The following is a 12920-nucleotide window of genomic DNA, read 5'->3' as shown; positions in this document are numbered from 1 at the left end:
GACATAAGCAAACATTAAATAAGTAGCATTTATAGGCTCTACAAATTGAAAGTACCCTTCTTAAAAATTATAATGCCTTTTTCAACTTCACTTTCTGAAATAAAATTAATTCAATTTCTCTCCCCAAATTAAAAAAATATATATGTATATATGCATATGTATGGATATATACATATGTGCATATATGTGTGCATGTATACACATACACGATATATTCATATCAGAATTCTCATCATTTCACTGGTGTTCATCTAATGATCAAAATTTCTTCTGAAATTTTTATCTGTGATAAAAATTGCATTTAGACAAATAAAATCTTTCCTATAATATCTTCTAAGCCCTAATAAAAATATATCCACTTTAGCAGTTCATGAAAATGTAATGGACATTAGCAAAAAATATCAGATCATATTAAAGACCAATCATTCTTAAAATTAAATCAACACTTTGGTCATTAATTTTTAAAAATTCACATTATAAACCAATTTAATGGCTTTTTTGTCTTCCTATTAGGAATTTGGGGGGGGGGGAAACAAACTCAGTAGTCCAAAGCAAACCTTTTAAAATCTATTTTTAATTGAAGTTATGGCAAGAGCAGTCTACAACTACAGTAAACAGATACAAGCAATCAATCAGTAGCATTTTACTCAGATATGTCTTTGGCAGAAAGTATTGAATCTTAAGTTGAAGTTTATCACAAAAAAAATAAAACAATTGTTACTCACTGTCCTTCAATGAGCCATGTACATTTTGTTTTGTATTTGTAATTTCCAGGTCCATCGGTTACAAAACCTGATGATCCACTCAGCCTAAAAATGTAAAGAAAAGAAAAATATAGGAAAATGTTGAGGTTTTGAAGAATCTCAAAGATCAGTAACATAACACATCTTTTTAAACTTTTAGCAAACACAATAAGTAACAGCAAAGAGAAAAATTTTCCTTTGTTATGGAAATGTAGCAAAGGGTCCATTAATATATTTCCTATCATACAAAACTCAAAGAATTACAAAAGAAATCTCATGTATACCTTTCTAGTGATCTTCTCTAAGTGAAGATCCAGCCATATTAATAACCTCTACTCAATAACTGGCTCTAGGGGCAGCTAGGTGGCACAGTGGATAGTGCACAGGCCCTGAAGTCAGGAGGACCTGAGTTCAAATCCAGCACCAGACTAAACACCTGACACTAGCTATGTGACCCTGGGCAAGTCACTAAATCCCAAATGCCTAAAAAAAAAAACTGGCTCTATTCCTCTACTCTACTAGCTTCCTATCTTCTCCAGGATCAAATACAAAACCCTTCACTTGGTGTTAAAAGCCTTTCACAACCTAACCCTTTCAACCTGCCCCACCCCCACCTACACCTTTCCAGTCTTCTTACACTTTATTCCTCACTACATACTATTCAGTCCAGTGACACTGGCCTCTTACTACTTAATGAACAAAAATCCATTTAGAAACTCCAGGCATTTCTCTGGCTGTCCTCAATGGCTGGAATGCTCTCCCTCTTCATCTCAGACTACTGGCTTCCCTGACCTTTCTTCAAGTTCCAACTACAACCTCATCTTTTACAGGAAGTCTTTCCCAACCTCCTGTTAATTCTAGTGCCTTCCCTCTCTTAATTACTTCCTACTTATCCTGTATACAGCTACATATCCATTAGATTCAGTGCCTGGCACCTAGTGCTGTTGTTCAGTCCTGTGTGACCCTTCATGACCTCATGAACCACAGCACGCCACGCCCGATTGTCCTCCCCTATCTCCCAAAGTCTGTCCAAGCTCATGTTTGTTATTTCCATAACACTATCTATCCATCTCATCCTCTGCCATCCCCCTTCCCTTTTGCCATCAATCTTTCCCAACGTCAAGGTCTTTTTCAAGGAATCCTGTCTTCTCACTGTGTGGCCAAAGTAGCTAGGCTTCAGCTTTAGTATTTGACCTTCTTGTGAATAGTCTGAATTAATTTCTTTACATACTGGCTGATTTGATCTCTTTGTTCTCCAAGGGACTCTCAAAAGTCTTTTCCAGAACCACAGTTCAAAAGCATCAATTCTGCAGTGCTCAACTTTCCTTATAATCCAACTCTCACTGCTTGGCACCTAATATGTGCTTAATAAATACTTCTCCCACTCATACTCTACACTGTACCTAACCAGATAAATTGTCCTTCAAGGCCTAGCCAAAATAATACCTACTCTATGAAGCCTTTCTTTGATTCACCAAGTGGAAGCAATGCTTCTCCTGAATTTATCAGAGCATTTTGTACCTGTCAGGCACACATCATATTCTGAACTGCATTTATCTGTGTATATCTTATCACCCTTACTACAAAGTAAACCCCTACAATACAGGTACTATTTTCATTTTTGTGCCTCCACCAGCAATGGTTTAAAAAGGAAAGAAATGTAAACCAATAAAACAGACTAGATAAGATAGATTAAGGAACAGTTTTGGTAGAGATTAGGTTTAGACCAATATTTTACACTATATATAATAATCTGTAATGGATATAGAACCTGAACACTAAAGGTCACATCATTTTAAAAATTAGAATATAATATGATTACATAGCTTTCATAGCTATGATTGGTGGTGTAGTTCTTGATCAAACAAGATGAAAATAGTGATTACAAAAGAAAACAGATGATTCTGATTACATGAAATTGAAATTTTTTGCACAAACAAAATCAATGCAACTAGGATGAGAAGGGAAATCAAGGAAAATCTTTGTATCAAATATCTCTGATAAGAGATTAATAAACAATAATTAACACAAATGAATAAATGCCTAGAGATATTCCTCCAATGAACAGGTGGTCAAACAACATGAGTAAGCTATAAAAAGAATTGCGAACTATTAACCATATTAAGGACTTACAAATCAATCAAAAAACAAAATCAAAATAGTTCTGAGATTTCAGCTAACACCCAACAAAATGAAAAAGATAACAAAAAACCAGAAACAATCCATGCTGGAGGAGCTACCAAAAAATGAGAGGTGTTGGCAAAAATGTGAATTGTCCCAACCATTCTAGAAAGCAATTTTTAAAAAAATCCTTTCCCTCTTGTTAGGATTTTGACTATTGGAAGTTTATTCCCTCTTCCCTCTGGAATCTAAATTAGCATTTCACATGTAGAATCTTAGGGCAGAAAAAAAAAACATAAGCACTTCTATAAGGTCTTTGATCCCTCTTTGGAGACAGTAAACCAAGGCCATTCTCCAGGCTCTTGCAGATAATTGGCATGTATTCTTTATGTCTCTTACTTTTTGCTTTCACTTCTCAAAATAGCCAAGAAAGTCCATTCCTCTCCCTCCCCCCCCATTCTCGTTCCATAATACTGTCATAAAGTATACAATTGGTCCCAGATGCTCCCACAGCATCTGGCATACTAGTAAGCCTTTTGTTAGCTATCCTTGAATAAATCAGGTACATTCCAGTCTGATACTCTCATTCCCTTCAAACAATTTACTGAGTTCAAAGATCCTAAGACATAAAATTGAAAGCAGAGACAGCAAGTAACACTTTCCTATCAAGCACCAAGCACCATCCAGAACCCTTGAAAAGGAAGATGCATCCTAACATGTGAGGGAAAATGCTTTTCCTATGCAAAAAGGGGAGGCTATTTTTATAGCTGCTAAACCACCCTAATCTGGACACAGATTTAGAGGCTTATAGAGTTCTAGTCTCATCTGTAAAGAATATCCTACAATATTCCCCTTGGTCTTATGCATGTATTTCCTTCCCCTCCCCCCCCTTTTACCATGTAATCACTCTTTAGACACCAAATGAAGGGGAAGGGAAGCCTTTGGCACCAAATAAAGAAAATGAAATATGTTGAAGAAACTGATCATCTGCTTTTTAATTCCTCAAATGGATGGCCTCATTCCAATTCTTGTAGTAAGTGACCCTAAATTAAGGTCTCTAAAAACCAGGCTGAATGAGATATTAGCATTTTAATCCTAGAGGTAAGAGGGAACCACTGGAAGCTTTTAATCAAGGAAATGTCCATGATCAGATGTTACTAAGGAATGCTAATTTCAGTAGCTGTTCAGAGGGCAGATTGGAAAGGAGAGAAAATTAGAAGCTGAGAAAGTGATGAGAAAGTTATCTATTAACTCTTAACAACCACATCAAAGACTATTCCAAAACAAAATCAAAACAGCTATGAGATTTCACCTCACACCCAATAAAACGAAAAATATGACAAAAGATTGAAACAGCCTGTGTTGGAGGGGCTAAAAGATGTGAGGTGTTGTTGGAAATGTGAATTGGTCAAACCATTCTGGAAAGCAATCTGAAATTATGCTTTTTTTAAAAAAAAAGCCTTTCCCTCTTATTAGTATTTTTATAGAAATTTATTCCCTTTTCCCTCTGGAATCTGAATTAGCATTTCACATGCAGAATCCTAGCACAGAAAAAACATAAGCACTTCTTTATGGTGTAGTAGTAGTTAAAAGTAATAACTTACAAGAGTGAAGGGGTTAGATGTAAGAGACATTTGTGGAGGTAGAATCAATAAGATATGACAACTAGGTAGATATGGGGGAGATCAAAGGGTCAAGCATGACATCTAAGTTGCAAAACTGGACAAATTCAAAGAAGGTCACGTTCTCAATGGGAAAAGGGGAGGTTGTAAGAAAAGTAGGTTTAGATAGCAAAATAATAAGCTGCATCTAAGACATGAGTCTCAGCCCTGAAGTCAGGAGGACCTGAGTTCAAATTTGGCATCAGACCAAACACTTGACACTTACTAGCTGTGTGACCCTGGGCAAGTCACTTAACCCCAACTGCCTAACCCCCCCCAAAAAAAAATCAATTTTAAAAGTACAAGATAGGAAAATTCTAGTCAGATAACAGTTTGTCTTAAAAAAAAAAAGATCTGGATGGTGGGGTTTAGTGGATCATAACTTCAGTATGCATCAACAGTTTAACATAACATAACATAAAATAATAATAATATAATGCCAACTTGTCTGTTATTGTTTTTCGTAAAAGTACAGTATATGAGATGAAGGAGTTATATTCTGCCCCAGTCAGAACACATCTGGAGTATCATGCTCCATCCTAGGTACCACATTTTAGGAAGAGCACTCACAAGCTGGGTAGTATCCAGAAAGAGTCAACAACTAAGATGATAAGGGGCACTACAGACCATGCCACATAAAGATTAGCTGAAGGAAATGGGGATGATTAGGCCAGAAAATGGAAACAATAACTATCGTAAAGATCTGATTCATGTGGAGGAAGGATGAGACTTATCCTGTTTGGCTCCAGAGGGTAGAATGTTAGCAGTGAAAAAAGCTGCATAGAACCAAACTTCATCAAAACATAGGGAAAAATGTTCCTAACAGTTAGTTAACCAAAAGTAGTATAGGCTAACGGAATAGCAGGTGGCTGATCCTAACTTGAAGTCTTCAAGCAAAGACCAGACAGCCAATTTTTGGTTATGGATGACAGGATGATAGAAGCCATCTAATGCAATCACCTCATTTTTAAAGATAAAGAAAATGAAACTCGGGGAGGTTACCTGATTTGTCCCAAGATCATTCAGGCAGATATCAGAGCTGAAATTTGAACTCAAGTGTTCTGACTCCAGTACCAATGGTCTTTCCACTGTATCACAATGCTTGCTAATATTGGGGTGTTCCTAGACTACATGGCCTCTAAATTTCCTTCCAATTCAAATTCTAGGAAAAAAAATGTTCACACAATATAGCAATGAATAAACAAAGCTGAAAGGAACACAGAGAATTCATTGTCATGACCATATTAGCTAAAAGTTCTGAATTGTTTTTTGTGTTGAAATTGTATTTTGTTATGGTTCCCTTCCCCCCTCCAACAGCTCCACTAGTTATTATAGTAAGTATATAAGTAGACAGTGTAAAGTCACAATAAATAGGAAACAGGAATTAAGAGTATAAAGGGGAATGCAGCAGTCACTTGCCCAAAAACTGACTGTAAATTAACTTAAGGTCATATCCAGAGACTACAATGCTAAATTAGGAGAAGCTAACTAGATCCCGATACACAGCTTTTTGGTCCCAATATCTGCCCCACAGATAAGCCACAGACATGCACAGTAAAACCAAAGAAAAGTTGTGCAAATTAAGTAATCCAGGCCATTTGGTATTCTGACTAATATTTCTGAAAGTTTAGTTTAGGAGAAAAATCTCCTTCCTCCCTAGTATCCTTCTGGTTAGAGAGAATCTAAATCAACTAAAGTAGGTGAATGAGAGAGAAGAGACCCAAAAAATTACAACCTTAAGGGTTAAAACGAGAAAATGCTCATTTAAGTTGCCTGAAAGCAGAATTAATATTGTGCATTATTATGTAATCAAATGTATATTACTTAGACAATAGATAGAGAACTGGCCTCAGAATCAGCAAAATCTGGGTTCAAGGAACACCTCTGACATATAACGGGCTGACCCTGAGTAAGTCCCTTAACCACTCAGTGCTTCAGACAATTCTGTGACTACAAGTTGCAAATCAAGTATAGGATATGCATTAGTAGAGTGGGTTTTCTCACAAAGAGTTCTTTATACCAATGAAATCACAGGCTCTCTCTAAAATTAAACTACACTCTCTCTCTCTCTCTCTCTCTCTCCTCTCTCTCTCTCTCTCTCTCTCTCTCTCTCTCTCCCTCTCTCCCTCTCTCTTCTCTCTCCTCTCTCTCTCTCTCTCTCTCTCTCTCTCTCTCTCTCTCTCTCTCTCCTCTCTTCTCTTTCCCTTTTCCTCCCTTCTGTCTCTCTACCTCTCCCATCTCCCTTTTTTTCACCCATCTCCTTTCCTTCTCCTTCCTTTTCTTTTCTTCTCCCTCCTCCTCCCTTCTTCTCCCTAGTACTGAACCATATAACCTACCATCCAAAGACCAAACTAGGTAAGGCTGGAGAGACTAATCACCAAGTTAACCACAGAATATTAAGTTTTATAGCAACAAGAACTCCCAAAGACAATCTACTAAGGTATGGAGAGGTCATTAACTGTGTCATCAGCAGTGCCTATATTGACAAAATCACAGATCATCAAAGTATATGGAAAAAATGATCAATTCATTGTGTGCAATATTTAATATAAAGAAATTCTTAGAAATTTTCACCCAATTGCTCTAGTAACCCAAAATTTAAAATCTGGCATTATCTTTAATTTTCCTTTTCTTCAATCCCTTCATCAAATCTCTCATCCAGTAATTCTTTTCTTCCATAAAAATGTCTATTGGATTTATTCCTTCCTCTCCATTCATAATGTCACCACAAGACCACAATGTACAACATGTCTGGATTACTACTACAGCCCTCAAGTTATCTTATCACGGCTATGCTAATGATTCTCAGATCTGCTTATCCAACCGTAACCTCCCTCCCAACCTCCAGATTTGAATCTTCAACTGCTTATGAGACATCTCAAACTAGAAGTCTCATGGACATCCTGAACATGTCCGAAACTGAATTATTATTTTCCCCCAAAATAAATCCTTCCTACCTTAGAAATTTCCCTATTACTATTAAGGATACCACTATCTTCCCTGTCATCCAGGTTCACCTAGTCTCTCTCACTCACCATATCCAATCCGCTGCCAAGACTTATGTATTTTACCTTCATAACATCCTATAGACCTTCCTCACTCCTCTGACACTGCCACCACTCTGGTGCAGGCTCTCATCACCTCACACCTAGGCAAATGTAATAGCTGGTGGATCTGCCTGCCTTCCAGTCCACCTTCCAGTCAGCTGACAAACTAATCTTCTTAAAGGGCAAATCTGACCATATAACACCCACACTGTCCCATCATTATACTCTAGAGTTTCTCTATCACCTCTAGTATCAAATATAAAATACTGTTTGGCATTCAAAACCCTTCATAACCTGCAATACCCCCACATAACTTTCCAGTCTTCTCATACATTACAATTCCCTACGACATACTCTGAAATCCAGTGACACTGGCCTCCTGACTGCTTCTCCAGCAAGATGCTCCATCACCCCACCCAAGCATTTTCCCTACATATTTCCCAGGCTTGGAATGCTCTCCCTCCTTATCTCCTGGTCTCCCTGACTTCCTTGAGTCCTGGCTAAAATCCTACCTTCTACAAGAAGCCTTTCCCAATCACTTTTAATTCTAGAACCTTAATTATTTCCCATTTATCCCGTATAGCTTGTTTGTACAGTGGTTTGAGTGTTGTCTGCCTCAATAGACTGTGAGCCCCTTTAAGGCAGGGACTATCTTTTGCCCTTCTTTAGTTATCTCCAGCATTCAGCACAGTGCCTGGAACACAGCTGATGATTGAGAAGTGTTTACTGACTGACTGAACAACTTGTTGCCTCCCAGTTTCTCACCTCTGTAAACCATCCAGCACACTGTACTACAGCCAGACTTATTTCTCTATACAACTTAGGATAAGGTCCAAACTCCTCAACCAACATGGGAGGAGAGAAAAGAATTTAAATTTAGTTTATAAGATTATAAGAAAAGAAAGGGAGGAGGAGCAATGGAGGCCTTTATCTACCACTGTGCAACACAGACCCTCTGCTCAAGTTGGTCAGTCAACAAGTATTTATTAAGCACTTCTTATGTACCAGGTACTATACTAAGCAATGAAAACACAAAAATGGAAACACACACACACACAAAAAAAAATCCTCGCCCCCAAGGAGCTCACATGACAAATAAGGAGACAATCACGAAAATAACCAGGTACATACAAGACATATATAAAGCGGATGGAAGGTAATCTCAAAGTGGAGGTACTAGCTCCTGGAGGATGAGGAAAGACTTTTCTAGAGTTCAGGCAAGTCAGGCAACAGTGAGGAGAGATAGCATGCCAAAAATGGCAACCAGCCAAAGCCAATGCAGGGAGACGGGCATGTCATGCTTATGGAATAGCAAGTAGGACAAAGTGGCTGTACCACAAAGAGTGTTAGCATGAAGAAAAATGAGTGTAAGAAGACCCGAGAGATAGGAATGGGTCAGTTTCTAAAGAGTGCTGGAGGTCAAAGGTGTTTAGATTTAATCCTAGGGGGCAGCTAGGTGTTACAGTGGATGGAGCAGAGGCCCTAATGTCAGGAAGATCTGAGTTCAAATTCGGCCTCAGACACATAATACTCACTAGCAGTTAATCCCTCACCAAAAACAAAAAACCCAATAATAATCCTGGAATTAATAGGGAACCACTGTGGTTCGAGTCAGGGAAGAAGTGGCATAAAAAGATGTACTATTTAGGGAAAATGATTTTGAAAGCTGAGTGGAGAATGGATTCGAATCGGACTGGTACCTGGAGGAAGAGAGGTTATTTGGGAGGTTGTTGAATTAGTTCAGTTAGAAGGCTATTAAAGTAGTTCAGGGGAGAAGTGATGATGGTCTAAAATAGGGTAGTGGTTTGTATGAGAAAAAAGAAGTATGTATGCAAGTAAATGAAATTATGAGACAGGGCAACAGATTCAATTTATGGGATGAGGAGGAGTCAGAAATGACACCCAGGAGAGGAGCTTGGGGCACTGGGAGGATGGTGGTACCCTTGACAGCAATAGGGAAGTTCAAAAGAAGGGAAGTCGGGGGAAGGGAAGGAGAGAAAGATAACGACTTCTGTTTTAGGCATGTTAATTTAAGATGCCGACGAGACAACTAGTTCAAAATGTACAAAAGGCAGTTGGTAATGGGGAAATGGAGCTCAGGAAGGAGACTAGGGCTGGATATATTAATCTGGGAATCACTTCCATAGAGATGATAATTGAACCCATGAGAGCTGATGAGATGATTAAGAAAGTACTGAGGAAGAAAAAAAGAAAGTACTGAGGAAAAAGAAAGAGAGCCCAGGCTAGTGCCTTAGGGGATACCCAGTTAGCAGGAGTGATATCCAACTAAGGAGACTAAGAAGGAGCGATCTGACAGATAGGAGAACCAGGAAAGAGCAGGGTGACAAAAACCTAGAGAGAAGAGTGAATCCAAAAGAAGGTGATCAACAAGGTCAAATGATTTAGAAAAGTCAAGAAGATTGAGGATTAAGAAAAGACAGATTTGGGAAATAAGAAATCATTGGTAATTTTTGGGGAGGGCAGTTTCAGGTGAATGATGAAGTCTAAAGTCAGTCGTCAGACTGCAGAGAGTTTAGAAGAAAGGGAGAAGAAGAAATGGAGGCATTTTAAAGTAGATTACTTTCTCACGGGCAGCCCAAAAGGGGAGAGATATAGCATGACAGCTATTGGGGACGGTCAGACTACAGGAGGGATTTTTAAGGATGGGAGAGACATATTTAAGACCTGGGATGACAGAGAGGACAATTTGCTAGAGAAGGCAAGAGGGGATGAGTTCAAGGGCACATGTGGAGAAGACTGGCTTTGGCAAGCAGAAGGGCCAACTCTCCATCCCATACAAAGTTTACAATGCATATGACTCACTGAGCCTCAGATTCCTCACATGGTTTCTTAGAAGACCTCTAAGGTCTCTTCCAGCTCTGATCTGCTCCGATGAGCTCCAATACTCAAGATTATAAGAAATTGACAGAAATATATAACAAAAACCATTCCCAAACAGGTCAGTGGTCAAAGGAGATGAATGGGCAGTTTTCAAAAGAAACGATGTTGTTAACAACTGAGACAACTGAAGAGACCTTCAACCAAATGAAAATTCCAAATAACTAATAAGAGATATGTAGATAAAACAACTCTGAAGTTTCACTTCATAGCTATCAGTTTGGCAAAGATCATAAACCATGAAAAGTATGTTGAGGGGCCATGGGAAGACAGACATGCTAATACTCTGTCAGCAAAGGTCTAGCCCACTCACTTTAGCAAACAAATTGGAATTATACTAGAAAAGTCACAAAACTGTACATATCCTTTGACCCAGTAAAACGACTACTACATATATACCAGAAGAGAGCCAAAGACAGAGGGAAAGGTCCTACGTACACAGATATATTTTTAGGAACTCTTCCTGTGTTAGAAAAAACTGTAAACAAAGCAAGTATCCCTTAATAGAGAAATAGCTGAACAATTTGTGGTATACAAACATAAGGGAATATTATCATACCATGAAAAGCAATAAATATTGAGAATTTAGGGAAACTTCAGAAGTTGTAAGTGAAATTACAAAGAAACAATAGAACATTTTAAACAATGACTGCAAAAACTCTGACCAATGCAGTGACCAATTGTGATTTCCAAGGACGTAACAGCAAAGTATGCTTCTCTCCTCAAGGCACAGAGATGGCAAACTACACATAAATGAATGAAGCCTTTGTGATCAGTCAATAGTCAATTATTTATCAAGCACTTATTATATGTCAGTTACTATGTCAATCACTGAGGATACAAAGAGGGGCAAAAACACAGCCCCTTCCCTCAAGGAGCTCATACTATAATAGAAGAGAAACACAAAAAACTATGTATATCCAAGATATATGTAAGGCGTAAATGAGAGGTACTTTTAGAAGGAACTAGCAGTGGGAGATGCTGAAAATGGCATGTTGCAGAAAATGGGATTTAAGCCTCGTTTTTAAAGAAGCCAGGAAAGTGAGATGATAGTGAGGTGGGAGAGCATTTTGGTCATGGGGGACAGTTGACCAGTGAAAAGATAAAGAGTCAAGCGATAGAGTGTTGGGCATGAGGAACAGCAAGTATGGCAGTGTTGCTGGATCACAAAATGAAACAAGACTGGAAAGGTATGAACTGAATAGGTGAGGAAGAGCTTTGAATGCCAAAGAAAGGATTTATATTTGATCTTGGAGGTGACAGAGAGTCACTGGAATTTACTGAATTGGGGGTAAATTAGTTAGACCTGTGCTTTACAAAAATCATTCTGGCAGCTGAGTGGACAATATACTGGAGTTGGCAGACCAACCACAAAGTTACTGCAATAGTACAGGCGTGACATGCTGAGGGCCTGCATCAGGGTTGTGCTTATATAAATGGAGAGGAGATGTATAGGGGAAATGTTGTGAAGGTAAAAACATCAAAACTTGGCAACAGATCAGATTAAGTGGGTTAAGTAGGAGCGAGGAGTTGAGGATAGTGATACCTTCAACAGTAATATGGAAATCTGGAAGACAGGAAGGTTTTGAGGGAAAGATCATGAATTCTACATTACACGTGCTAAGTTAGAGAAATCAATGGGATGTCCAAGAGGCAGCTGCTAACGTAAAACTGGAGGTCAAGAGAGAAACAAGGACCTGAAACACAGATTTGGGAATAATCTGTATAAAGGTAGTAACTGAACCCATAGGAAATGATGAAATTACCAAAGATGAAATTATAGAAAGAAAAAAGGGGAACACCGAGAGTAGGCACGTCCTAGAGGAAGATCCAACAAAGAAGATTAAGGAATGGTCAGACAAAAAGGAGAAGAATCAGGAGAGAACAGTATCATAAAGATATAAAGAGAGACTATCTAGGAAAAGACAGTGATTGACAATGTCAAAGGTTGGAAAGAGGTCAAGAAGGATGAGGACTGAGAAAGCATCATTAGATTTAGCAATTAAGAGATCACTAGTATTAGGCGCAGTCCTGACTTGGGCATCACCCTATAACTTCAGATGTGATGTTAAGGTGAAATTAGGCATTCTTAGGACACTTAATAGTTAACAAAAGAAGATTTACTCAGCCCTAACATGGAAAAGATATTCAATGGGAATACAGTAAGCCTTAAAAACCATCTGGTCATCAGGGCAGGTTGTAGTGCCTCATGGGGTCTTGGGACATCCATCACACCCAAAAGGACCCGTGAGTGGGTCTCATTTCCTTAGGTAATCAAGAAGCCACTGTGAATAAGAACAGACACTTACCAGGAAGCTGCATCAATTAAGTGTTGTTTCCCGAACAATCAAGCCTCATTTTGTCCCTTTTTAGGTTAGCTTAACCCGTGGAGGGGAGACCCTGATGGGTACTGGTCTTATCACAATGGTCACTTTGGAGGAAGCAGTTTC

The 12920-nt window shown here is 38.6% G+C and overlaps 1 protein-coding gene across 1 annotated transcript in view; it reads right to left on the bottom strand.

The window, feature by feature from the left end:
* ATRN (attractin) overlaps positions 1–12920 on the bottom strand; it is a 215992-nt gene that overhangs the window by 190326 nt on the left and 12746 nt on the right. The window contains 1 exon segment of the mRNA XM_078148561.1: positions 726–809. Within this exon segment, the coding sequence (XP_078004687.1) occupies positions 726–809 (84 nt within the window).

The sequence above is a fragment of the Phascolarctos cinereus genome, unplaced genomic scaffold (assembly GCF_003287225.1).
Source record: "Phascolarctos cinereus isolate Bilbo 61053 unplaced genomic scaffold, phaCin_HiC Scaffold_9;HRSCAF=440, whole genome shotgun sequence".
In the NCBI taxonomy this organism is placed as follows: domain Eukaryota; kingdom Metazoa; phylum Chordata; class Mammalia; order Diprotodontia; family Phascolarctidae; genus Phascolarctos; species Phascolarctos cinereus.
This window is presented reverse-complemented; position numbering and strand designations above follow the sequence as displayed.